Raw genomic sequence first — 27857 nt, forward strand, 5'->3', positions numbered from 1 at the left:
TTTATCCTTTGAGTTACCTTTCTTGGCTGGAGCTGTGGTCCTGTTAGCAATCAGGAGAGATCCTTCTCGAAACTCAATACCCATGACAAACCTGTACACAGAAATCAGAAGTCATCAGTGATGTGCAGAGTAAAGGAAAGACAACTCAGTCAAACATTGATAACTTCCCCTTTGGCCAAGACTGAACCAGTTCCTAACAGCCTGATGCATGCCTCAAAACCATGACGTCACTATACCAAATGGTCCCGAACCGTTGAGAAAGGATCGAACACTGTACAGTGTCAGTATTTTGTATCAGGTACTGAAACTATGTGGCAATGTGATGTCTATCACTTCTAACACATCCATCGAATCACTAAGCTGCCTAAGAAAGGCAGTCCTAACTGCTGTCGGCTCATTAGCAACGCAGCCTCACTGAAAAGTTATGCCATAGACACCACATTTAACTAGTCAATCAGTCAAAGTATATCAACAATCTAACCAGCACTAGGTCTATCACCTACATGATGTAAATGTACAAACATTATCAGGTTTGAAAAGACAAAATGGGGTCTCTCGCAAAATAAGGCTTCTAATAGATGTTATTTTAAGATAGTTCCTCTGGAAACCTTGTTGGTTTGCAAGAGCCTCCATCTTGACTTGCCTAAACCTGCACGAATTTGTTAAACTCTTGAAATCCAATCTCTCTACGGGAACTTCCTCTGACATGGACAACCCGTTTGGTAGGTGCATTGTACTCCTGTTCAATATGATTATTTTCTGAGAAGTCTCACCCAAAGTTTTTCGTGAGTTTCTCAACCAATTCAGGTCGCTCTTTTTTCACCATGTTCATGCCGGCTTCGTACACTTCGTTCAGTTTTGTTCCTGAAATTAAGTAGGCAAAGGTTTTACACTGACTGAAGAAGGTAATGCGATGAGTAATACTGTAATTAGTCAACCTTTTTACATGTTTCCAAAGTGTTTATTTAAGCATATTCTGAAGGCATTCTTTGTAAAATGTTAAAATTCTACGTTTTGTGAAGCCTCCAAACTGGCCAATCCAATCAATGTAGTTTTGTCTCCAAAATTGGGTGAACAAGGTGCATAAATTGCACTGTAAGTTGCTCTTTCACATGTGAAAAGGTTGAATAATTAGGGAAAGTGTATGAACGAAAGCTTTCAGTACATATTGAACAAAACCAGGAAATGATTGGGCTATACAAACAGTAAATGTGAAAAAGCTACCATGTAAACTCCTTTCAGTTTAACATCAGAGGCCCTTAATGCTTCATCCAAACAACAGCAATGGTCTTGCCACAGCCCATTTAATAGCCCCTAATCAATCAGTTCACAGGTTGTTATTCAGTGATTTTGGCCGTGGCTTGCAGTCAGTGAACTGACAAAGGGGGAGTTAATCTGGTTTTCCTTCAGAGAAATGCAACTGCCCTTATCACAATGATTTCCAAATCATTCACCATGAAGTCTTCAGACTAAAGGATGGGACAACTGGGGTCACTTTCACAAAACTTGGTTTATCAATTTTTTGTAACTTTTCTCACAAATAACGTTCCCTATTGGGGCTATAACCTAGATAATGCCTTTTACATAAAGTTTTGTGAAGGTGGGTGTTTCACTTGCAACACTTCTATATGCAATTAAATTACAGAATTTGGTCAAATGCTTCAAATTTCACAGCTTTTTTCCAGACTTTTCCACACCCAAAATTCACCTTCACCAGGCCACATGGAAAAAATATCCTACAGTTATCCAAGCTTCTAGCAAGGTAAAATGATCTCATTAGCTGAACTATACAAAGCAATCTGAAAATCAGTACACTACATGCATATTCCGTTTAAGCTTGTTTTTGATCCCACCATCTGCTGACTGGACATGACTGGGATGACAATTTAAGCAGACTTACCATGCTGAAGTTTGTTGATGATTTCCTCCTCAACCTTAATGAGGAAGTCATATACTTTCTGCATCTCCTCTGTGGGGTCTACCAGTAAGGTCCTTACGATGTTAGAGCAGTAGGACTTGTATCGGGCCCCGAAACAACAGATGATGCAGCCAAAGTGTAAGTCTGAGTCATCACTGAAAAACATCATGGCAGATATTAAGTGTCACTGATGGCAAGTGTCACGTACTGTCGTAGAAGTGCAGCACAAAGACACAGGAACCTCTCACCAATACAGTTTATGCTAGTTCAAATTCAGCTCTTGCGGACATCCTTTCTTGTCGTATAAGGGGAAGTCTGTCAGTTGTGGGTTTTCTCTGGGCATTTTTTCTTTCCAACAGTTACTTCTGTTGTTGTTGCAAACGACACATCGTCACACCTTGTTCTTACTTACCTGACTGTGCTGAACTTGAGGCTGTACTTTCCCCCACTCTGTATGATAGCAGGGTAACAGAGATCCAGCTGAGACGTGTCCACCGGCGTCACATACTTCTTATTCTGTAGTGATGACTCCACACCATCGGCTAACTTGGAATGTTTCACTTTCTGCAAACATACACACAAGTTGGAGTTCACAGGTGTAACATCTTACTTAACCATCAACTCCATGTCATAGCCACACACTTTAATCATGGTGTGATATTACTCCACTTAGTCTCCAACATTACATCCCACAGGTTTACCTGCAATTTGTTTGTGGAATTACACCTTTGGGACTTTCAAGATGATAAAAAACTAAGTGAAAACCCTGAATGAAATTTTTGGTTGATAAAACCTCCAGCATCCAATTCCACAAACCTATCCCGAGGTTTTATGAATGAATAATACATAAGAGGTTAATTGTGAAATTGATATGCAGACTTAACATATATGCATAACTAATTCATGGATCAAACGGGTTTTCAAACTTGATCTGAGCGGCCGCAATATAAATCTGCACAAAAATTTCCATCAAAATCGGACAATATTTTAAGTAGCTTATAGCAACTATAAGAGTGACCAATCATAAACACTTTTAACATGCAGAACTTATGCATTGTTCCAGTTGGTTTGGTGAACCTGCACACACAATTTTATCAAAACTGGACTACTTAAATGACCATAAACTTCGTCCAGAGCTAACTTGCAAATTTTTCCTGATTCTGAGAGCTCTATTGAGTTCAGAAAGGTATTTTGAGGTTTGCTTGGAACATGAGATGATATTCTACAAGAAAATTGTAAAATTTTTTAGCACCAAAAGTAATATTTTGTGATATGTACTGGCCTCTAAAAGTGCAATTTTGTGGGTGAAATTTGAGTTATATCTGGCACAGCTATTGCGCAGAAACTAAAGCATACCTGAGGGACACACCCAAATAAAAATACCTCCTTTTGCTGAAATGTGGGACAAAAATCTCTTCAATAAAGGCAGCGCAGCATCAACCACTAAATGGATGATGACAACGAATGGTAACTTCGCACTAGACAATTCTCACCTTCTCAGCATCCACAATGCTCATGATTTGTTCTTTCAGCCATTTGTTGAACACGTCACAGGTCACCTGGCTGGCTTTCTGCATGATCTTCAGTTCTCCTTCTTCTTTGGGAGCCATGATGTATGCAACAGGTACACTGATGTCAACCTGAACACGAAAATCAAAAAATGAAATGAAATCAAGTTTACTGAGCGCGGAAATGTTAGCCAACCCTTTGTGTTAGAGAATCACAAAATGACAATGATGAACTAAATAAAAGAAGTCATCTTTGGCAACAAACTTAGACTAGTATTCAGATGTTCTTTCCAGTTTGAACAAGAATAAATCAGATGAGTTGTTAATGTTCTCTACCACCTAAAAAGGCTTATGTTTCACAAGTGGTAAACTGTCCGCCTTTCCAGCCAACCAGATTACTTGGTAAACACATGAAAAAAAGACAACAATGATGCACCTCTTTAAGACTTCCATACTTGTCTGTTAATCCAATATTCACCCATACCCAAGAATGTGTAACCAAATTTAGGCTTTGGGCCAAGAAAAAAAATGATCAATTATGTTCTAGATTTCTACCAAGGTGTGAACGTATGGTTTTTTCTTTTCTCCCTTTTGGACATATTTCTTAACTCTACCAGTCTTGGACAAGGGAAAGTAATTACTGGCTTCGACAGCTATTATGGCAGAGGCACCAGGTTTGTGAGCAATCTGTAAAGAGCAAACTTATTTGCTCTGTGTGCTGAAATGAATATCCAATAACATTGTATACCACTTTGGCAATGGGGGGCATCGTGTTAAAACAAAAAGAGACCTGGTTTAAGTGTAAAACACAACATCTTAATGGGTCCGTTTTACAACGTGGTAGTTACTTGAACATAGCGCTTCATGCGCTTTTGAAACGGGTTCGGCCTATTTGTCAATGTACAGATATAAAGCCACTGCTGTACCAGATGCCGACTGCTTTGTGCTACCATCGGTGTCTCTCTACATCAAGAGTCATCATACAGATACACTACAGCTTACCAATTCAACTCCACTCTTCTTTATGGCTGCTCGCCATGCATTCATGAAATCACCGGGAAACTTATCCTTTGCAAACTCACCAAGAGTTTTCCCCTGTGAACAGAACACATAACATGTTGAGTACCCTTGTAAACTTTATACCTTATGTAATGGACATTATTCAACCAACCCGACTATTCTGGTACAAGGCCTTGTTTATGGAAGTCAAATATCAGTATGTTGTACTTGCTGAGTGTAATGGTTTTGTGTATTAAGTCCCCTAAAGAAATTATCCCTATTTTTATTTTGGTGAACAAAACCTAAACAAAAAATCATCGTGGAGTTTATAGTTCAGCATTACCTTTACTACTTTCTATCCATTTCTTCCCAACGTGAAATGTACCACATGGTTTCTATGGGTTTATTGGTGAGAATCGCCAGAGGCCCATTATGGCGGCATAAAAAAAAGTGAAGAAATTGCTGGATGTAGTTTCACCCAAGTATGACGTGTCAGTGCAACGAAATAGTCTGCATGTTAGGGTCAAATATTAGCTTCCTTTCATGATGTTTTCTTCATTGTTTTGTTGGGATTTATATATTATGCATTGAATAAAAATTTTAATTACGTTTGTGCTTTCATTTATTATTCGTTTAGTTTAGAGACACAAAAGATTATAGAATGCGCTTGCGCTATTTTGAGGATCATGGCAGTAAATGTCGCATTACCTGTCGGTACCTTGATTGCCGACAAGATTTACACCCTGTAAGGTAGCCTATGTTCATGTACTTAACAGCTCCCAATAATATTTAGGCCTACATTACGGCAATCGAGCACTTTATTAGTCATCAATATGATGAAAATAAGAAATGTGGAAGTTATCCGATTGTGGGTATGCCATTTGACCTTGACCCCAGTGCTACAGATAAGGGGCGTGAAGGAAATGCACTTAAAAATTAGATGATTCTAAAATTAAAACAGAGCCTACTGAATACGCATGAGAATTTGTGTGTACGCTTAAATTCCTGAAAGCTATAGCATACATGTGAGATTTAAAGCAAACAGTCCTGTCAATATTGAAAGTAGATCTCTAAAGTAGTTTACATGTGCAACGCTCTCCACGACGTGTTAGTTTTCAGAAAATGAAGGTTATGGCAAAGGCTCACGTACCACTACCCTCAGTCGTGGAGAATGGCTATGCTGATATTTGTATTTGTGACATTCTCTTGTGTTTGCCATGAAGACGACGTAGAAAGGGCTAAAAATATTGTCACTTGCATTACTATACAACAATATCTGCTACTGCATTAAATCATCCTAACCATCAGTCATTTGTGCTTTGTTAAAATGTTATCAAGGGTCCAGTTTCCAAAGTGTACATGTATCAGTGATTTCTGAGAAGAGAAGATAATGCAATGAAAACCTATGATCATGAGAACAGCTAGTGTTCAGAAACACTTTAGATTTATACTATACTATATATTTTATACTGTATACTACAAGCGATAAATTTTTGTCTTCTAATGTAGGCTTACATTTGGATTTAGCATAACAAATGTATCGGGTTTTGATCCCAAAATGGCAGTTGTTCGTGTTTATAGACATGCCTTCCACCAAACCAAAAAACCAAAATAACAGATAACACTTGCTGTTGTCAGCAAAAGTCAAGTGAATTATATTTGCCGACGGCTTCATAGTCTATGGGACAATTTTTATCCCATTCCGTGGAGTATACTAGTGGTAATTCCATAATATCTCACTTTCTGAGCCCTACTCACAAATGTCACAGCATCAATTTCTTGCCATTTTAATAGCATCTGGCACTTCATACTTCTACTTGAATCAACACTTAGCTTTCAAAACAACATCGCTGTCCACCTTTGTGTGCTTAGCTGTTCTATAGATTGGAATACTGAAATAACGTTGTGATACATGTTTACATGTCAGATTCTTAATAGACGTCAATGTGATTGACGTATCAATTTCGGTCAATTGCGTAGACGGCATCACGCGGTGAATAGCTCAAAGCAGACCTTATTTTCAAATCTGAATGAGATTTTCTGAGGAAATATCGAATAAATGATAGTGTCAATGGTTGCAAGAAGCAAATAAATGTCTTTAATAACTTGCGGACGGACCATGTATCAAGAATCTGGATAATAAGTATTGCGTATGCAGCGAGACCTTTGCCGATGGGGTAATTGCTAAATACAGACAATGTCAAAATCATGTAGTCCAGGCTAAGGATGGCAGCGGTCTCCGCACATCAGCAAATATCACCTTATAAACGATCGGCAACACAAAAAAGGAAATGAAACAAAATAATCTGGCATCTGTAAAAACACAAAAAGAATTTCGGTTGGGGCCTTTTTGAAGGGTCAGTCGTGTAACATTAAACATATAGTATTTTAATTTAGGCCTTAAACAAAGTTTTTCATGGTCCATTCAAGAAGATATGTTAAATTGTGGAATGAGCTGTTCATTGCGTTTGCTACATGTGATGAATATTTGGATATAATCCTGAGAAGATCAAAAAAAAAGGTTGACAGACTGAACATGTGTTTTATGTGTCGTTGCCATATTTGTACTGTTGAGGAACAACTATACAGTGTAAGGACCAAATCATGTACCATGTACTGCTGCCTTGATCTGTTGCCACATATGACAGTGGTACAAATAACGAAGATTTTCATGCTCACACTAACCGAACAAATAAAAATGGTAACGACTTAACTGCAAAAAAAAATCATTAAAATGTCTACAATCTTACAGTATATCATAACACGACGTTCTGGTGCAATGCATTCTCTTTAAAGTCATGTCAGAATGAGGTGGGGCCGGGTCCTCCATTACAGACAGAATAACTGACAGACCCTTTGTTGGGGGGAGAAGACTAATCCATTGTTCTAAGACATCTGGTCATTAGTTACAAGAAAAATAAAATTTGAAGAAGAGCAATAGATCTATTTCATAGCCCATGGGCTCTAGTTGTCTATTTAATATCATAAGGTTGCCAGATTTCAATACCAGCTGACAGTATGCTAGCCCGCTAAAACAAAAACCAAGTTACCCCTGTCAAATCTTACACGCTGAGCAATTTTTTTTGCACGCACCACTCTTTCAGTAATCAGCAGATCAGCTCACTCCCGGACCCATGCCATATCTTGAGTGAAGTTATTACTCAGGTCAACATTCTCTGCGCTAATTGGTTGAGGTAAAAATCCATCACAATTTTCTCTTCTGGACACAAAAAACATGGGTCTGTGAGGTATCTGTCAGAATTCATTCCCAAGCACAAAATCGGTAACAATTCATGTAAACCCCTACACATTTTATAACTTTATCCATTTCCCACATAATTGATAGGAAATTCGGTTCAGACTCCAGGCCAATTTTCGGACATTGTGTGAACGTGGCTTTAAGCTTGTCTTTCTGATAACTGTTGCATCAACTGTGAATGGTTTTCAATACAAATAAATTATTTATTTATTTGATTTGCGTTTTAAGCCGTAGGCCACAGAGGCCCCCAAAATAAATTAATAACTGTATTCAAATTTTTTTTGCCAACCATAGCTAGACACGTTTCTTAAATATTACTTAGGCAGAAGTGTAATCTTTCACAAGTGAACAGTTCAGACAGTATGTCTATGACATCATCTCACCTTTTTACTCTTGGCAATCGCACCTGTCAACGCCTCAAAATTAGCTTGATCTTTGTCGCCCTGCATACACAAAACATAGCTTTATATGCACACTCCTGGAAAACTGTGAAAACATGGTCAAAGTAAGGTTGCATGCAATAACAATCATGTCTTACAGTACATGAACTAAACTTTCTCTATTTCAGGTGAATGTCTTGTATATTTCCAGTTATCTCATTTGGATCAGTTGCCACTGAGAATGATAAAACAAGCTGAAGTTTGTACTTATTACATTAAAGGCTAAATCACTGGATATTGTTCACATTAAAGCTTAAATCACTAGGTATAGTTTCCAAAAGAGTAAACTTTGCCAAACAACAATAAAACAGTAATATTTACCATCTAGTGATACCCACTAAAATGAGGGAAACGAACGAATGAGAAAGAGAGTGAGTGAGTGCTTTGGGCTTAACGTCGTACTTAACAATTTTTCAGTCATGTGATGACAAAGGTGCCTTCTTTTCCACCGTTCTTTTATCTAGTGCTGCTTCACTGAGATGCCTTAACAAAGGCAAGTAAGCCGCCCTGCCCAAGCCATTATACTGATACGGGTCAACCGGTCGTTGCACTATCCTCTTAATGCTGAACACCAAGCGAGGAAGTTACAACTTCCTCTTTTAAGGTCTTAGGTGTGACTCGACCCAGGATTGACCCTGGGTCTACCGCTCCCGAAGCGAACACTCTACCGAGATATCGGGGCCAGTATGAATGAATGATTAAGGCTTTATGCCACCTCAGCAGTAAATTAGCCCCATTGTGTTGACAACATTATTGCTAATTGTACTCACCTTGTCTCTTACAAGAAGTTTGATTGGTGGAACTATCGACTCATTGTCTTTTGAGGCATCTATCTGTTTAAGAAACTCAATCTTCTTTTTGCTGGCCAGCAGGAAGATGTTACTTTCACAGAGCACCATGATTGTGTCTGTCAGCTCATATCCAAACAACCAAGTCTGAAAAAAGATATGTTTGCAGGATTAGCAAGCTGATCAAGGGTCTGAACGGCTTCACATTATGAACATCTGACTGTGTACTACAACTAGTTTGATCCAGTCAGAGATTAGTCTTAACTTCTCTCTTATAAAATATCTTTTTATTGCATGTTTATCTTAAATCAATGTTCTGATCATGTGATGCAAAGTCTTACTAGCAAACAAACTGGTCACAACATGTCCTGTGCTCTGGCAATTCACCGGGCAAAACATTTTTGATGTATTTGAACTGAACTTGCTATCACCCACCACCTGAACGGATGACCCCTAGTATAGCAGGAATAGGAAGCAGTGGCTATATGGCACTGACACCCAGATATGATATAGGGCCCTTGTTCGGTACCTGTAGCGCAGTAGACTTGGAATATACAGTCTCCTCATCAATACCGACAGCGGTGGCCAGAGCATCAGCCTTCCCCAGTGGATCATCTTCACTTGCTTTCTGAAAATAAATCAACAGCACATCACTAATATGATTTGCCTCATGAATATTTTACTTCAAGAGGTTATACCAGAGACTTTTGGCCAAAAATCCCCAACTGAACATTAATCAAATCAAATTCTCTGTATTTACTGAGAATAGCTCAAATGTCGGACTCATACTCGTGCTATTTATAGTGTTAAAATGATTTTAAAGTTTCCAGAATATCTTATGTTACCCACTTTATGAAGTTAAGGAACTTTATTACCAATTTTCACTGATTGTCCTGTGCACTGACGAGATTGGTATTTACATGGGCTATTCTAAAATGATCGCAAACTTTGATGGGATTTGCGCGAATCAACTTCTCTGATAGATTAATATTTACGGACAGTCAGTTTCATGGGTAGAGCAATCAAAGTTTTCGTGCAATGGGTGGAAGAAACCAGAGATCAGCATTTCACCTGTAGAAAAAGTTCGTGCCATACATAAAACTGAATTTAAGTCAACACAAGCCAGGACAGTTTGAAGTACTCATGAAGCTGGATATTACAGGTTGAGCATGCACTAAAAGCATGTTGGACTTTGGATCAAGAGACAGATGGAAATGAAACTAAGCTGTCAGAGCCCACAGTGTTAGACTCGCTATTGTTTTAGCCCAGCCAATGTCGCCACAAGGTCTGGGTAGCGCGCAACAAGCCCAGACATATATAGACTGCTTTGGGGACTATCCTCGGCTGCTGGTGTGAGCCGATGTTTAAGCAGGCAGAGCCAATGTCCTATCCGACAAACCTGATGAACCTGAAACCTGATTAACCACACACCTGTTGCCATAATGCCTGCTACATTATGGTCAAATCGCCCGCCACTGTTCGCTTCTTCAAATACATGGAAAAGTATAACTCCTGATACTAACAGATAATTGTGTAAAATTATACGCTATTCTATAAGACAGCTCGGAAGCTAGAGACCATGTGATTAAGGAGGCTACAAACAGAGTAGGTGAAAAAATTTGTCTCGTAAAATGCTATGTAGGAAAATGTCTATTTTCAAATTGACTTCAGCGATAGTGTATTCGTTAGATTTGTGTAATTTTCAGCTTTCCAGATAGTCTAGATGTTTTTGGTACAAACTGGAGTTTACTGATCACTGACGGAGTCCCGTCATAAAACAGCTGTATCGATACCCTGGAGTGTAATGATGGAAAGCATGACTTTCTTGTGCATACTTATAAAGGTCAGGCTAAGACACTTCCAAAACTTTAAATGAGGCTATCATGATTTCTTTTCTTTTTTTTTTTGACCTTGACGCTGGCACTTTTGTTCATAAAAGCCAAACCTGAGTAAGACATTTTCAAGGTATCTGTCACCATTTCTCCACGATCTCCCATGTGTTGTTTATCGGTCTTTCCAGCTCCGCCCACTGTGACTTATAAATATACATGCAGCTATCCCCAGGTCTGTGCCTGGTTTCCTCCCACCATTATGTCAACTGCAGTCTTGGAAGTGAAATATTTTTGACTACGGCTAAAACACCAATCAAATAAGTAAGTAGTAAAAGTTGTAATATTCCTTTGTAAGCGACCCTTAACTGCTACATGATCTTAGATTGTTAACCCACTTTCCCGATCCCTTAGCGGTTTTCACAGAAAAATACATGTGTTAAATCAAATCTCTAAGGCAAAAAAAAAAAAGACACCTTCTTAAATCAAAACAGTATCTTGTTAACTTCAAAAATTCTGTATATATAATTTATCTTACAGCTGATATACATGTCAGCATTGCCCTAATTCTTCAACCACCACTGTGATCAATATTTTCAAACATTCTGAGAGAACTACGAGGTGTAGAGAAATAAACTGCGCAGTTTAATAAAACTTGCATCTTAAGTGACACAAACACATCACTTTAAGAACCATTTTCAGAATAATTCTATGCACAGATATCTCTGAAGAAAGTGCTTTAGTGGTAGAAAAGGTTGTAGATTTACAGTGTACACGTCATTTTAATCTTTAAGTTTATATCTCACGGACTCCATATTGGACCAAGACTTTATCATATAAAGCAAATTTTAAACCCTATTTTATCCCACCACAATGCTGGCTGTTGTAATATAAGTGCAATATTTTTGAGCACGGAGTAAAACACCAATCAAATAAATTTTAAAAACTGTTTGCATCTTTTGTACTGGTCGAAGGCCTTTGGTCTATGCATTACTTACTTGCTATCATTTATTGTTTTTTCTGTCTTATTCCTGTTCATAATTCCAAAAACCTTGCTTCACGCATCTGCATGTTCTTTGACAGATACGTTTTGTTGCGAGGAAGAATATTTTACTTAAGACAATTCTTTCCACAATTATTACATGGGAGCGTCAGATGAACTGGTTCTGATTATAAAGAAAGAAGATAGCACAGTAAAAAGTCCATGTCACTCAGAATTGGTTCCTCATTCCATTGAGATGTCAGAAAAGTTATGGTCATTTCACTAAATTAGAGAATGACTTTGACATTTCTTTTAACTGACGACAGCCAAATGGCTTCTTAATTCTGGATTTTAGAGACATAAGAAATCAACTCTACAAAAGAAAACAAATGCTTTTGTAAAGACAGTTGACACTAACAGAGAGGGCTAAAATGTTAAATCAGCATTTAAACTCTTATCTAATGCATACAAATTTTGCTTCAACAAGTCCAAAAATGACTACTCAAGTCTATTTTTTTTATTCTTTTTTGGGTGCAAATGAGGATAAAGAAAACAACTCAGACATAAAATTATTAACATAGCATTTACAATCCATAATCTACCCGATTTTAATCACTAGGCATGGTGACTGAATTTTGGATGAGCTGTCTTGATCAGTTGATCGGATGAACAGCCCTGATAGCATTGCAATTTTTAAGTGTGATTTCCATAGCACTTTTTTTCACTTTCATCAGTTCAGTGGTATTATACTTGTGTCGAAGGTAGCACTACCAAACTTTAACTTTACCTGCACAACAGTGTAATGAAAGTGCTACAAGAATTCAATACCTAACAAAACAAAATCTGAGTTGTTTTTTAAATTTTAAGGACTGGGGTTAAAAGTGACAGCACGAAGGAAACTTTGAGAATTCCATTTTTTTAAATGTTTCAAACAACAGAAAAATTTGGCACATATACATAAAACACACATAAATTTTACTATATGTACAGTTTCCGAAATCACGTTGAGTAAAAGACAGCACTTTTCAGGCTTGGGATGGACAAATGTAATCCCAGGTTGGGCAAAATGTAGGACAAGTTTATGCGAATGTGACAGCAATGATCAACTCCAAAACATGACATATGAATACTTATTTTCTTCACATCTCTCATTTCCATCACTGCACATAACCTATAATCCAAGTCGTTACAGTCCATAGATGCACAGAATCTAGGAAAACCAACAAAATCCTAGGCCCTTTATTTATTTATTTGATTGGTGTTTTACGCCGTACTCAAGACAGCGGCCAGCATTATAGTGGGAGGAAACCGGGCAGAGCCTGGGGGAAACCCACGACCATCCGCAGGTTGCTGGAAGACCTTCCCACGTACAGCCGGAGAAGAAGCCAGCATGAGCTGGACTTGAACTCACAGCGACCGCATTGGTGAGAGACTCCTGGGTCATTACGCTGCGCTAGCGCGCTAACCGACGGAGCCACGGAGGCCCCCTCCTATGCCCTTTAGTCGGGCAGAATTTTGCAATACTCTTTTTACACAAGAATAACGCTAAGGATATTTTATAACTGACAAGATTGTTTTTGCACACTGTCATAAATACGTTTTAGTAGGAAAACAAACTTCGAATCGAGAAATCACCAAATGTTTACTTCAGACAGCGTGTTGTTGTTGTAGCATAAAAACTTGCCAAATGAAAGAACACACACAAAAGCCATATGAAATTATATAAATCTGAATCTATACAACTTTGACAGTAAATACTTACAGCCCAAGCTGAATACAGCTTTTTCATTCGCCTGAAAAAGGCATCTTTGTCTACATGTGCATTTGCCATAGTTGCACACTGACCTGCAAGAAATGGCGCGAGATTTCGTGACGTCACGGAATAGATTGTCGATGCACAGACATGTCGAGTGTTTTTATTGGCTACTTCCACCTTATTCTTAGGCAGCACTTTTAAGAAATTCCTTTGCACTTTCATTCATTTATGATTTATTTGGCATATCTTAATGTATTCCAGAACACATATTTTATTCTAGGAGACGTAACTTTGTTTCCGTTTATATTTATCGTTTTGTTTAATTACATTCTAGCAACACATATTAAATAATAAACAAGGATAAATACTATGCGCTTATTAATTATGACATCATAATCACATCCCAGACATCAGGATGATTATACGTGGTTTTCATTAGCCTTTGCGTTTTGCTTGATCTTTCGAAAAATTTCTTTATAACTGGTGGGAAAACGAAAATGTTGTCATGATGCACAAGAGCTACCTCCCCTTGACCGACACTCTCCAACTTCGCACAAATTCGTGTCGAATATTGTCTGACAAATATTGAAAGGAAGAGGAAGGCGTGTGGATTGATGCGGTTTAATGAACAACACATTAAGCTAATTAGGTCCATGAAATCTGGATAAAAGCGATGGCTGTGTGTGTAGCTGTCATCGCAAAGGAGGTAGAGTGTCGTGCAATGTGCTGTTGTTGTTGTCGTTTACGATCTGTCAAAATCTAATTATGTATTTACCTTTATGGTCTCAGCACCTTTACTTCTAAAATATGAATTCTTGAGAAGATGTTCAAAATGGATTGAAAATTATTATTCCGTTGTTTTCCTCTCATTATGATGTGAAGTTATCTATCTGTTTGTTGCTTTATCAAGCTCGACATTTGCTAAAACAATATTTGGATTATATGCATAGTTTCAATTTCCTTGCGCATATACAATCACGATTTAACCATCCAACATCCAATCACAGTCGCCAGGCTCAACACATAGAGGTAGAGAGTAATTATCTTTTTCTTGGCACTACCAGTGCAGAAATGGGTAGGTCCAGAGGGCTGGTGGGGAGGGAAAGATCACATGAGCAATTTAACGGTCATGATCATTCGTTGAAGAATATAGGCCATCTGCAGTTGTTTCATAGCAGATGTGTATATTGGCATGGTTGATCACATTAATAATGATGCAAAATCGGGACCATATTTCACAAACTATGAGGCATCAGCTGTGTCACATCTGACAAGTCGCCGATGTATAAGGCTGCATGTTCAAATCCATCACCAGTTGATTTGAGCGATGTTCCTTGGCTATAAAAGTGACAGCCATCGTGTGAGAGATTTGAGCGATGTGTGGGTGTGAGAGTATTCTTAGAGCATATCACAATTCTCGCCCTGATACAGTTGAAAAATTGTCAATATGGAGTTAAGCCATGATTCATTCATTTATTCAGATCACAATTAGAAAAATTTGAAACACAGAAAATTTTGAGTGACATGTCATTACATGGATATGATGTTGTCATAAATGTAAAGGTCTTTCGTATGGTTGTTTCACATCTTTCATTTCAGAATTACCCTTTATACATCAAGACCATTTCTACAGAGAATGAGCTGAGATTTTATTACACGGTTCATACATCCCTGGATGTCGTTGAAGAGAAGATTTCCTCAGTGGGGAAAAATTCAAATGACCTACGAGAACTGTATTTAGGATTGTTATACCCCACGGAAGATTTTAAAGTGTATCCTTTTTTTTTTTAAAAAATATCCAGCAGTACATGGGAAGGTCTGCCAGCTCTGCCCGGTTTCACCTCCCACATAATGGTGGCCACCATCGTATAAGTGAAATATCCTTGAGTACGAGGTAAAACACCAGTCAAATAAGTAAATAAATTTGGTAAAATTGATTCATGAAAGAAGTTATAATCCTGTCTGATTAAAGTAAGATTTTATGTAATTGGCTAAGTAATGACAATTCATTTATGCACTGGCACCTTGCATGTTTAGTGATCATGGCCCTTTAAAAGAAAAGGCAAGTAGTATAAGCTATTGTGAAGAGGGTCAGAAACAGCCATTTTTATCTGATGCTAGGTAACTCTATAAATCAACCTATAATCTGTTAATCAACTGTGTTTAGAGAAACTGGAAACACGATGTTGTATGACTCCTACCCAGAGCATATGCACAGTATATGGTTAAAGGACAAAATGTTTATGTTACTGATCACTTTGGTGTGCAATGTCTCCGTTATGCAACATTGCAAATGGAAAAGGTACACTTTCTAAATATGTGAAATATGTTATTGTTACACGTTTCATCTACTGTTGTGTTTTCTTTCAAGCAAGAATGCCAGATCCGACTTTGGCTGCTATCTGTTTCTTAATTTTCTTCTTATTTAATAATCTCCTACTCAAGGATATTTTACTTGTGCGGCAGGGGTCAGGTTTATGGTTAAACGAAGGAGAGAAGATCTTAAACACTACATATGTAAACGAGGGTAGATTCTGTCAATTCTCCTTTCATGTAATTTTCACAGGGTTGTCTCCCTTAAATTGGGTGTAAATACAGTGTCATCCTTCTCTTCAATGATCTGTCTGTTATAACCTTGACCTTTACTCAGCTATGGATATGTCACCAATACCAAAGTGAAGTTTGTAATCGTTGTAGAAACGTCTAATACATCATTACGAGATAATGAAATTAGAAGTGTAAGTTGATGGATATAGTTAACTATGGCCTTTTTTTTTTGATTTGTCTTTAATACTGTTTTCAAGAATTTGTTGTTTTATAACATTGTTATTTGACAATAGTCAGGCTTGCTGATGGAGGAAACCAGGATATCATTTCTCTAATAAGTCGTAAGTTATAAATCTTGAATTGTAAAACTTAAATTGTATGTTCTACCCTTTAGCCTGTAAAAATCTGCTAAGTATGTATGAATGTGACATCAAATGGCATTGGCTGGCTTGGAGAAATAATTGGTGACAATTTTTGTTGTGTTTTCAGATGTTTAGAAAGCTTCACAATGGCTATGTGAACCTCCTGTGCAATCCATTCTACACCCCTGGGGACAGCATTTCCTCATGGTAATGGTTTGGAGTTTGAGTCAGAAAGTAGATTAACCAAATGCATATTGTCTGTTGTTGAGCTTAAGACTGTAATTCACCATCTTAAATGATCTGGAAATTTTCCGGCTGTACACTTTTGGTGTGACTAAAGTTTGGGACCATTTAAAGTTTGTTCCGCCATGAAAGAATCACAAAAAGTAATAAAGTGATCAGTGATTTTTTTACTTAGGTGATTGGTGTTTAAATGCTGTACTTAGTAATTTTTGGAACGTGTGGTAAGGTTTTAATCATGTTAATTTCATACAGATGTTTACGTGTATTTTCACATTTATGATTTTTCTTTCTAGCTCATTTGAGAAGATGGTGTCCTCCATGATGAGAGAAGACTGAGAAACCAGTGGAGGCAAGATGGGCTGGGGATGGGCAGGATGGGTGGATGGGTGATAGGGTATATGTGGATCAGTGTGGTGTGTCAGAATGCCTTGCTAAACATCAGTCAATAAATCAGTCAGTATCATGTGAAGAAATCAGAATTATGTAATTTAAATCTGTGTACATGTATATATGAAACTGTAAATAAATGTGCACACTTTGAGACAGCAGAGGTAGTGTTTTCTTTTGTCTGTAGCTGAAGATGTTATAATTTACCTGAGGATTTGGTAATTAATACAGTGTGTTTCACCGGATGTTTAGCATTTTCAGGTGACACTTTCTTTTTGATTCTGATTGATTCTATCACCCTGTAGGTTTTTTGTGAAGCCTGATTAATTGCTTAAATTTCAGAAAAGTATCATATGAAGAGTTGTATTATCTTGTGAAAGTCTATTTCATTCCAAACTCAAGATGAAAACAGTAAATGATGTAAAAATGCAGATACAAGTATTGTATACAGAAAAGTCAGTATGACTGATGTATACAAGAGTCGTAAAGTTATGTCCATTGTGAACCCGAAGGTGTCCATCAGCCTGACTGATGTATACAAGAGTCGTAAAGTTATGTCTGTTATGAACCTGAAGGTGTCCGTCAGCCTGACTGATGTATACAAGAGTCATAAAATTATGTCCACTGTGAACCCGAAGGAGTCCATCAGCCTGACTGATGCATAAAAGAGTCATAAAGTTATATCCATTGTGAACCCGAAGGAGTCCATATTATTCTACACGCTGAGGGGTCTACCTGTCTATTCTTAATACAAAGTAAATGACACTTAAGTGTGCATTACACTTAGTACCAGGCCAATGTACTAACATACTTCTGAATACTTTGTGGGACACCCCCACTGAAAATAAACTTTTGTTATTATATACGTGTATTATATAGTGTGCTTGCATTAGCAGTATACCTGGCAGAATGAAAGACTGGAAAGGTCTGTAACTAGCTGTATTGTTTTAACCATTAGCCCTGTTTTTCCACTTGTGAACATCACTGCCGTCGTATGAGTGAAAAATTCTTGAATAAGACGTCTATCACCAATCAAGTAAATAAACGGATTTCTTAAAACTGGTAGTCATAGCGCTGGGCTTAAAGAGAGGCCAAGTAGTGATCGAGCGCTTGTCAGACGGGGTGCTGATTTACCGGACGTGTTAGGGCTTGTCAAAATTTGAAACGCAATACAACTGAAATGTTTGGCTCCCGGAACTCTAAGATTCGGACAATGTTTCATTGCTGCAGAAAACTGAACCAACCACAAACTGAGTCCTTCTTTGCTCTGAGCTGGTGCATTTATTTATTTGCATTTTATGACTTAAAGGCGCGAGCCCTGGGCTCGTGTTTATCATACAACTCAAGTCAAATATTCAAACATATCTACAAATAAAATGCCTTGCTCCAGATACTTAAAAATTTTTTACTGTTCTTTCCTGTCATTAGTTTGGCTTTTTAAGGACTTTAAATTTATGACTAAAGTCTTATGTTGCTTGATAAATATGGGCCCTGGTCTACAAGATACAGTGTAAAGCTTGATTGCTTGATGAATACGGGCCTTGTCCACAGATACAGTGTAAAGCTTGGTTGCGTGATGAATACAGGCCCTGGTCTACAGATACCGTGTAAAGCTTGGTTGCTTGATGAATACAGGCTCTAGTCTACAAATACAGTGTAAAGCTTGATTGCTTGATGAATATGGGCCCTGGTCTACAGATACAGTGTAAAGCTTGGTTGCTTGATGAATGCGGGCCTTGTCCACAGATACAGTGTAAAGCTTGGTTGCGTGATGAATACAGGCCCTAGTCTACAGATACAGTGTAAAGCTTGGTTGCTTGATGAATATGGGCCCTGGTCTACAGATAGTGTAAAGCTTGGTTGCTTGATGAATATGGGCCCTGGTCTACAGATACAGTGTAAAGCTTGGTTGCTTGATGAATGCAGGCCCTGGTCTACAGATACCGTGTAAAGCTTGGTTGCTTGATGAATACAGGCCCTAATCTATAGATACATTGTAAAGCTTGATTGCTTGATGAATATGGGCCCTGGTCTACAGATACAGTGTAAAGCTCGGTTGCTTGATGAATACAGGCCCTGGTCTACAGATACAGTGTAAAGCTTGGTTGCTTGATGAATATGGGCCCTGGTCTACAGATACAGTGTAAAGCTTGGTTGCGTGATGAATACAGGCCCTGGTCTACAGATGCAGTGTAAAGCTCGGTTGCTTGATGAATACAGGCCCTGGTCTACAGATACAGTGTAAAGCTCGGTTGCTTGATGAATACAGGCCCTGGTCTACAGATACAGTGTAAAGCTTGGTTGCTTGATGAATATGGGCCCTGGTCTACAGATACAGTGTAAAGCTTGATTGCTTGATGAATATGGGCCCTGGTCTACAGATACAGTGTAAAGCTTGGTTGCTTGATGAATATGGGCCCTGGTCTACAGATAGTGTAAAGCTTGGTTGCTTGATGAATATGGGCCCTGGTCTACAGATACAGTGTAAAGCTTGGTTGCTTGATGAATATGGGCCCTGGTCTACAGATACAGTGTAAAGCTTGATTGCTTGATGAATACAGGCCCTGGTCTACAGATACCGTGTAAAGCTTGGTTGCTTGATGAATACAGGCTCTAGTCTACAAATACAGTGTAAAGCTTGATTGCTTGATGAATATGGGCGTTGGTCTACAGATACAGTGTAAAGCTCGGTTGCTTGATGAATACAGGCCCTGGTCTACAGATACAGTGTAAAGCTTGGTTGCTTGATGAATATGGGCCCTGGTCTACAGATACAGTGTAAAGCTTGATTGCTTGATGAATACAGGCCCTGGTCTACAGATACCGTGTAAAGCTTGGTTGCTTGATGAATACAGGCTCTAGTCTACAAATACAGTGTAAAGCTTGATTGCTTGATGAATATGGGCGTTGGTCTACAGATACAGTGTAAAGCTCGGTTGCTTGATGAATACAGGCCCTGGTCTACAGATACAGTGTAAAGCTTGATTGCTTGATGAATACAGGCCCTGGTCTACAGATACAGTGTAAAGCTCGGTTGCTTGATGAATATGGGCGTTGGTCTACAGATACCGTGTAAAGCTTGATTGCTTGATGAATATGGGCCCTGGTCTACAGATACAGTGTAAAGCTTGGTTGCTTGATGAATACAGGCCCTGGTCTACAGATACAGTGTAAAGCTTGATTGCTTGATGAATATGGGCCCTGGTCTACAGATACAGTGTAACTCTCGGTGCCATCGGTATACCAGGTGTTGATCATGGAATGGTCAGCAAATTACCAATGTGATCGTTACTCATCGTGATCGAGCTGAAACAAATGTGGCGAAAGCTGTAGGGAAAGTCACACAACAAAACTCATTGTTAAAATGAGAGACACCTTTAGAGATGTATAACGTTGACGCGTATATAGGGCCCATATGAGGAATATACTGATATTCCCCAGTCGTTCCCGTACAAGAAGCTCACCATCCCAAATGTTCCGTCATATTGCTGACCGCATCCTGTGGTTTCAGCTCCGTCTTACCCACAGACCTCACTCTGTGATGAAAAGTGTCATGTTGTGAAGTGCATGAGCATCCTGGAGTATAGGCTTCACCCTGAGGCAACCAGTCTAAACCTGTTTCTATACGGAAACTGCTATATTGCTAAACTACTAAACAAACTTAAACGCATTCAAATATTTGAATACCGCTGGCTGGATGGACAATATTGACAGTGATTTGACATCGTTCGCGGCAATTTTGTTCATGTAGCCAAACGTATGTATACGTGTAAAGCTTATGAGACGTCATGGACGCCTAATTATATAAATTATATTGGCCTTAAAGCCTACCGTATATAGACTTCATATAGGCCGATTTAGATGAACTTAATTCCCTTATAGAAAGTTTTAAATGATAAGTGAAGGTATTTTTCGGTAAAGGTTTCAGTTGTGTCTCATATACGATAACTTTCATTCTTGTCATTGTCCTGTATAGGTCGTTAAGTTACCGCGTTGTGCAGCATTTGCATCCATACCTTCTGTGGAACATGGGAACATGAACTAAATGTTGTTGGAAGTATAGGCGTTTGCTTATATGCGGATGTCAGCATGTGAGTAGTCCTATAACGTTCCCGGATATGTTACAAATGCACATTGCGTGTCTTGGAGGAGCGTACGTCGGATACACATGTAGAAAATAAAGGGAATATTTGTGACACCTTCCAACATCCGGAATTTATAACTTTACTGTATATACTACAGGTAATTTTTTTTTAATAAAACCTCACCTATATGTGGAATACGTGAGGACAGATCACACAAATAATGTATCCGCTATACACTACAAAGGCCTCTATACGTGTAGACTGGCACCACATGCACTAGGTATATACAGATATCGGATATACAAATATCGGTATTATGGATGCATTTGCGTGCGTGCGTATATCACGTGCTAAGCATATGTTTATATAGCTGTACACCTATTCCTGTATGCGTGTATAGATTTAAGGATATTGTCTTTTTCATCATACGATCTACTTGGTCTTTTCCACGCATGTATTTTATTTATTTGCTTTCTTGGTGTTTTATGCAGTGCTCAAGAATGTTTCACTTATACGGCAGTGGCTAGCTTTATGGAGTGAGGGAAAGGGGGAAGCACACTACCATTCGCATTTGCTAGCAGACCTTCCCACGTATGACGGAAAGGAAGCCAGCATGAGCTGGGTTTGAACTCAAAGCGACCACATTGGTGAGAACTTAAATATGGATATGTGTGTGTGTGTGTGTGTGTGTGTGTGTGTGTGTGTGTGTGTGTGTGTGTGTGTGTGTGTGTGTGTGTGTATGTATGTGTGTATGTATGTATGTATGTATGTATGTATGTGTACATACACTGTGTCCTGAGAACGTATTCATATATTCATTTATATTTATTTATTTGATTGGCATTTTATGCAGAACTCAAGAATATTTCACTTATACGTCGGCGGCCAGCATTATGGTGGAAGGGATCTGGACAGAGCCGGCGGGAAACCCACGACCATCTGCAGGTCGTTGTCAGGCCTTCCCACGTACGGCCGGAGAGGAAGCCAGCATGAGCTGGAGTTGAACTCGCAGCGACCGCATTGGGTCATTGCGCCGCAATACAGAGACTGCTTTAGGCATTTTTTTAGGCTCATTGGCATAAACAGTTTATGTGTGCACATTTTTGCCAGTTTGTAAGGCATATGTTCCAATACAGATTTATTTATTTGTTTATTTCATTGCTATTTAAAGTGTTACTTCAGTCCTAAGAGACGCATAGTTGAAATATTAAATTGATATGAAGAATACCCCCATGGAATATAGCTAACTCCACGTTTCAAAAAATTTACGCTGGATAACACGATCTAACCCCTATGAGTGAAAAGTCCTGAAAGATAAAAACTCCGGCAATTTCCGTAAAATTTTCCTGATTTGTGGTAATAGTATGCTTTATGTGACGATGAATCAGGCTGATATAACGTCGCGCAAGGCAGTTACTCTGGAGTGACGTCATGCGCGTTTGAAAGTACGACGTCATTTGTTGCTATGAGTCAGTGATGGGTGACGTCAAGCGTTGTTTCATGACGTCACACCAGGTAAAAATGGAAATGGCAGAAAACTTTTGTTTCCGTATTATCCTCCCGAACTAACAACAACGGCTTTAATACAATGTGTTTTGTCTACAATATAAGAAAACGATTTCGACTACCTCGATCCTTATCATTTAACCTTGCCTTTAAGACATACACGTTTTAAACACTAAAGTAGTTCTTTAACGCCATGCTCGCGAATTTTAGAATATAGCCATGCGCCTTGACTTCCATTTTACAGGTCGAGGTACGGAAGCAGCGAGGTAGCAAAGCAAGGTCACGAGGCAGCGCAGAAAGGTAAGGAGGTATAGCGAAACAAGGTAAGGATACAGACGCTATAGACATGATAAATATAACGAGGTGAGTCACCTTGCTACCTATAGCCACATATGTGCTTCGTTGTCAAGATAACTCGCTACCTCGACCATTGTATTGACCATCACTTATTATATCACAAAGAGGGCCTCCGTGGCCAAGATGATTGGCACCCCAGCACGGCGCAACGACCCAGGAGCCTCTCACCAATGCCGTCGCTGTGAGTTCAAGTCCAGCTCACGCTGCTTCCTCTCCGACCGTAAAATGGGAGGTCTGCAGCAACCTGCGGATGGTCGTGGGATTTCCCCGGGCTCTGACAGGTTTCCTCCCATCATAATGCTTGAAGACGTTGTATAAGTGAAATATTCTTGAGTACGGTATAAAACACGAATCAAATAAATACATATTATCGCAAGGCCCTAGATTTATAGAAATTGTCGAAATATAGAGTCTATCGTGATCCTTTGATCATCTAAACTATATGTAAAAAATCGCCATGCTTTTGGCAAGGAATACGTCTTGATTTAACTTGGACAATCCAGGGTGTCTACTTCAGGGAAAATGTAAGTTTGATCACCAAAAGTACAAGTATAGCACCTTGTAACATTTATTTGTCTCGATATGTCACTGCAATGTTGGTCATTTAGCATGATCAAGTTTTCAGGTTTGATTTAAGTCAATCGATTAGTAGAATCCCAAAGCGTCGCATTATCGCGAAACTAAAAAAAAAAAGAACAAAACATGTACCACAAGAGCTATGAAAAGCCTGTATGCGACTGGTGAATGCACTGTTTTTGTGTCGCAATGGAATTTTCCTGATGCTTTGGTGTGACTAAACTCGTTTACCTCAAGACTTGCTGAGTAACCGGACTATATATATATTAGAATTAGAGCCCTCACTGTAAACATAAACTAAAATACATAATCCAAAGATGAAGAAGTCATCCGGGAGAGACTTGTCCATTACGGGTGTCACGTTGAAAGGTGAGACAGAAAATACACATGGAAGAATAATGGTGAATGGACGGAAAATTCCAGTCACTACGTAGCCCACGTATCGGTAAAATTCCATTCAATGTGATGTCACGCCGGTTTCGTTTCATATCAGTGGTCAATAATATACGTAATGTATACGTATAATCACACAGTATGCATGCACATATAAATAGGTGCGGCCACAGACAATACTGGTAACTGTGTGTTACGAGAGCTGGTCTAGTATTGATTTTATTTAGAGTGGAGGATATATATAGATCTATGTCTATACGATAGCCTATATATAACTCATTCACGAGCGATCTGTTTTCCTATTTGCACGTGTATTCTATTCCATCAAAAAAAATTCTGTTTCACAAACATTGTATATGGGTGTACTAAACAGAGCTTTAAATGACCTCTAAGTGGATGTTATAGTTATTGTGTGAGGTTTTATGTAAACCCTCCAAATTATACGCACACGATTAAGACGATACAACATAGAATTTCTATACCTAATATATAGGATAAAGCTTGCCTAGATGTGTAGGATAGCGTGCCTAGCTGGCGGGCTGACGTGATTACAACTGTCTGCCCTACCTGTGTATAAGTTGGATGTTATACCTTCCACCCAGGTACGGTTGTATATTATACAATTATTGCATGTTTCAGAGTGGAACGTAGTGATTTGTCGGCTCGAGACAGGTGATTGCAATCAATACCACAACGAGCGAGCAGCGTGATTTGTACATTAGCTGTCGAGAACCGACAAATCCCGATGTTCCACTCTTAAACATGCAATAATTGTTTTATTATATACTGGATAACCCTTTACTCAAAACTTCATTTACTTTTCCACACGTGAATGGGTTAGGATAGGGAAGTACGGACTGTCAGCCACTCATAAAACAGACGTCAGATGTGACGTAATGCAACACAAAGAGGAGAGCGAAGACAAATACCCACGACCATCCGCAGGTTTCTGACAGACCTTCCGACGTACGGCCGTTCACCCCAGATTTGCTCTTTGCTGAGAAGAAAAAATATATCTAGAACAATACGCTCGAAAATATATTGTAAGTTGCGAAGAGAACCGTTTTTCTTTGGTTTTGGAATAGGTTTAGCATGGCTTTATAAATCAGTCAGACAGAACAAGATTTTCCTCTTCCAGGTTTCCTCCCAATGTAATGCTGTCCGCCATCGTGTAAGTGAAATATTCTCACCAATATATACGTATATAACACCAATCAAATAAATAAATGAACAGAATAGGATTTCTATTCAGCTGCATATAGTGCTGCTACACAGAAATACCATGCGAAAGACACCAGCCATGACACCTCTGCATGCCACATGCAGTATACACACAGACATCGTAGCGTAACATCGGCCAAGTCGATGACCTTTCACCTTACATCGATTTTATCCGGAAACTACCGATGACATCACCAGCTGGGTAATCCCGAGCAAATATTAAACACCATTATGTACTGTTATAAACATAACTGTTATAATTTGATCATGGAATTTAGCATCGTATAGTCAAGAAAATTCCACTTACGACGGCAGTCATGTTTGCAGCTGGAGGAAAGATACACAGTCCAACTTAAGACTGCAGCCGAGCCAACATATACACTACATGTATATATATTATTATCACATAGGGAATCGCTTGGATTCATTTAAAGGGAAATACACCAATTAATACATCATAATAATATAACCTGAGTTATTCAGGGAAAGGGATGGAAAGAGACGTTTTTCTGACATGCTTGGTATAACTCTATGTAAAGTCAACATCGAATCAGGAACACTTACGACGCCCTGGTATACGCCATGTAAGAGCAACTGGAAAACCCACGTCGCGCTGCTGCTCTCCCTGCACAAATGATGATGATTAAAAGCCTAACCAGGCGCCCTCGGAGTATAGAAATAACTGAAGGAATAAAACTGATAGCATCGCGGCGCTTTTAACTGTCTTAATGTATGTGGGTGTTTTTGCTTACTTTGAATTGTCTCAGTTCATGTGCGTGATTTTGCTTACTTCGAATTTTCTCAATGCTTGTGCGTGTTATTGCTTACTTTGAAATGTCTCAATGCATGTGCGTGCTTTTCCTTACTTTGAATTGTCTCAATGCGTGTGCCTGTTTTTGCTTACTTTGAATGGTCTCAATGCTTATGCGCCTTTTTGCATACTTTGAATTGTCTCATTGTACGTGCGTGATTTTGCTTACTTTGAAATGTCTCAATGCATGTGCGTGTTTTTGCTTACTTTGAATTGTCTCAATGCTTGTGCGTCTTTCTGCTTACTTTGAATTGTCTCAATGCACGTGTGTGATTTTGCTTACTTTGAAATGCCTCAATGCATATGCGTGTTTTTGCTTACTTTGAAATGTCCCAATGCACGTGCGTGATTTTGTTTACTTTGAAAGGTCTCAATGCATGTGCGTGTTTTTTCTTACTTTGAATTGTCTCAATGGATATGCGTAATGTTGCTTACTTTGAATAGTCTAAATGCATGTGCGTGTTTTTGCTTACTTTGAAATGTCTCAATGCATGTGCGTGTTTTTCCTTACTTTAAATAGTCGCAATGCTTGTGCGTGTTTTTGCTCACTTTGAATTGTCTCAATACATGTTTGTGTGTGTGTGTTTTTTTCTTATTTTGAATTGTCTCAATGCACGTCCGAGATTTTGCTTACTTTGAATTGTCTAAATACATGTGCGTGATTTTGCTTACTTTGAACTGCGATGCCTGGATTGTGCAACATGACGAAAATAAAAGTTATGTTTTTTAAACATCCTGAGGGATACTTTATCAATTCATATCAACATTTGATATAGTATTGTTTTTGCTTTTAAGGTATACCTAGTGCGATAGACATAGAGTTATATTTCACTAATGCAATGGGGATCAGTTTAATTTATGTGATGAGCTAAAGGAAACTGGGGGGGAAATAACGGAAATCGTATGCTGGAAGTAATCGCGTTGTACAGGTCAGTTTTATTTTTTCATTTATTTATTTACTTTGGTTACTTGCGTTTTCGCGTATAAGAACACAGTTTTATTTGAAGACCGACGACAACTAAACGAATATAAAATCCGATAAATTAATTATGTAATTTAAATTGAGTGCTGGCAATTATGTGGACGTTAACTTCATTGTTTTTTTGTTTTTATTTTTTACCACTTAGCCGTATGAAGGTTGATTAAAAGTACACATGAAGTTTGTTAGTGCTATTAACACCTAACACAGTGTCTGTTATGAGAAGTGAGTAGACAGATCCGCTACATCCGGGTCGTCTGTATGTGGCACACATGTGACGTGAACAGCCCGGATTAAGCCGTGCCATTTCCACATCCGGTATCATCAAGCTAACTGCAATCACACGTCCAAAGAACAATACAGATCGCTTTAAAGGATAAAGGCTTTTACATCCTCATTAGAGTTATTGCTATATAATACTGCAGTATATCCTTGGGCCTCGCGGACTCACACTTAGACTGTGACTCTCATCTGGTGCATCTTTCAAATTCTTTTAGACAGGCTGTACCGGAGGTTTTTGGCCCAAAAAATCCCATAGGCTTACGCCTATCAAATAAAATTTTCTGTATTTAAGATATTTAAATTGTTGTCTTTCAGTAAATATCAGACTCATACCTGTAATACTGAGTTAAATAAAGTTCTGAAAAAAATTAATGAACATTATAACTGAGCTGAGTCTAATATGTTTGGATAGATATAATAATTTGAGCCATTCTATAAAATAATAACAAAAATTCGACCGGATTTGCGGTAATCGATTTATTGCCGGTCGCCGCCATATAGCCTCTTCAAAGTTTGCATTGCTGTAAACTCCGGTCAAGATAGAGAGAATTGACCATCCAGAAAATTGATACCTGCTTGTATATACTTTCAGAGTAAGATATATGGTAGACAATAGAGAAGATCGAGGC

At 38.6% G+C, this 27857-nt stretch overlaps 2 protein-coding genes across 2 annotated transcripts in view; one reads left to right on the forward strand and one right to left on the reverse strand.

Moving 5' to 3' along the window:
- Nucleotides 1-13588, reverse strand: part of LOC135465553 (FACT complex subunit SPT16-like) — a 37342-nt gene extending 23754 nt beyond the window's left edge. The window contains exons 1-10 of the mRNA XM_064742795.1: nt 13486-13588; nt 9442-9540; nt 8895-9059; nt 8068-8127; nt 4429-4521; nt 3412-3558; nt 2331-2482; nt 1901-2073; nt 774-864; nt 18-91 (exon numbers count right to left, since the gene is read on the reverse strand). Coding sequence (XP_064598865.1) covers nt 18-91; nt 774-864; nt 1901-2073; nt 2331-2482; nt 3412-3558; nt 4429-4521; nt 8068-8127; nt 8895-9059; nt 9442-9540; nt 13486-13554 — 1123 coding nt within the window. The 5' untranslated portion in view covers nt 13555-13588. The remainder of the gene's footprint in view (nt 1-17; nt 92-773; nt 865-1900; nt 2074-2330; nt 2483-3411; nt 3559-4428; nt 4522-8067; nt 8128-8894; nt 9060-9441; nt 9541-13485) is intronic.
- A 431-nt stretch (nt 13589-14019) lies between these two features.
- LOC135465485 (trafficking protein particle complex subunit 2-like protein) lies at nt 14020-16967 on the forward strand. The gene is made up of 5 exons (XM_064742726.1): nt 14020-14185; nt 15079-15251; nt 16130-16217; nt 16516-16595; nt 16925-16967. The coding sequence occupies exons 1-5, from the start codon at nt 14153-14155 to the stop codon at nt 16965-16967; spliced, it is 417 nt and encodes a 138-aa protein (XP_064598796.1). The 5' UTR covers nt 14020-14152.
- Nucleotides 16968-27857: the final 10890 nt, after the last annotated feature.

Source organism: Liolophura sinensis, chromosome 5 (assembly GCF_032854445.1).
Source record: "Liolophura sinensis isolate JHLJ2023 chromosome 5, CUHK_Ljap_v2, whole genome shotgun sequence".
In the NCBI taxonomy this organism is placed as follows: domain Eukaryota; kingdom Metazoa; phylum Mollusca; class Polyplacophora; order Chitonida; family Chitonidae; genus Liolophura; species Liolophura sinensis.

What these genes read in the sequence shown, in the direction of transcription:
- LOC135465485 (XM_064742726.1), top strand. Translation starts at nt 14,153, where the DNA reads ATGGCTGTGTGTGTAGCTGTCATCGCAAAGGAG. An exon ending in CCCACGGAAGATTTTAAAGT is followed by an intron (nt 15,252 to 16,129) that starts GTATCCTTTTTT and finishes ACCTTTACTCAG; the next exon opens with CTATGGATATGTCACCAATA. An exon ending in GAGATAATGAAATTAGAAGT is followed by an intron (nt 16,218 to 16,515) that starts GTAAGTTGATGG and finishes TTGTGTTTTCAG; the next exon opens with ATGTTTAGAAAGCTTCACAA.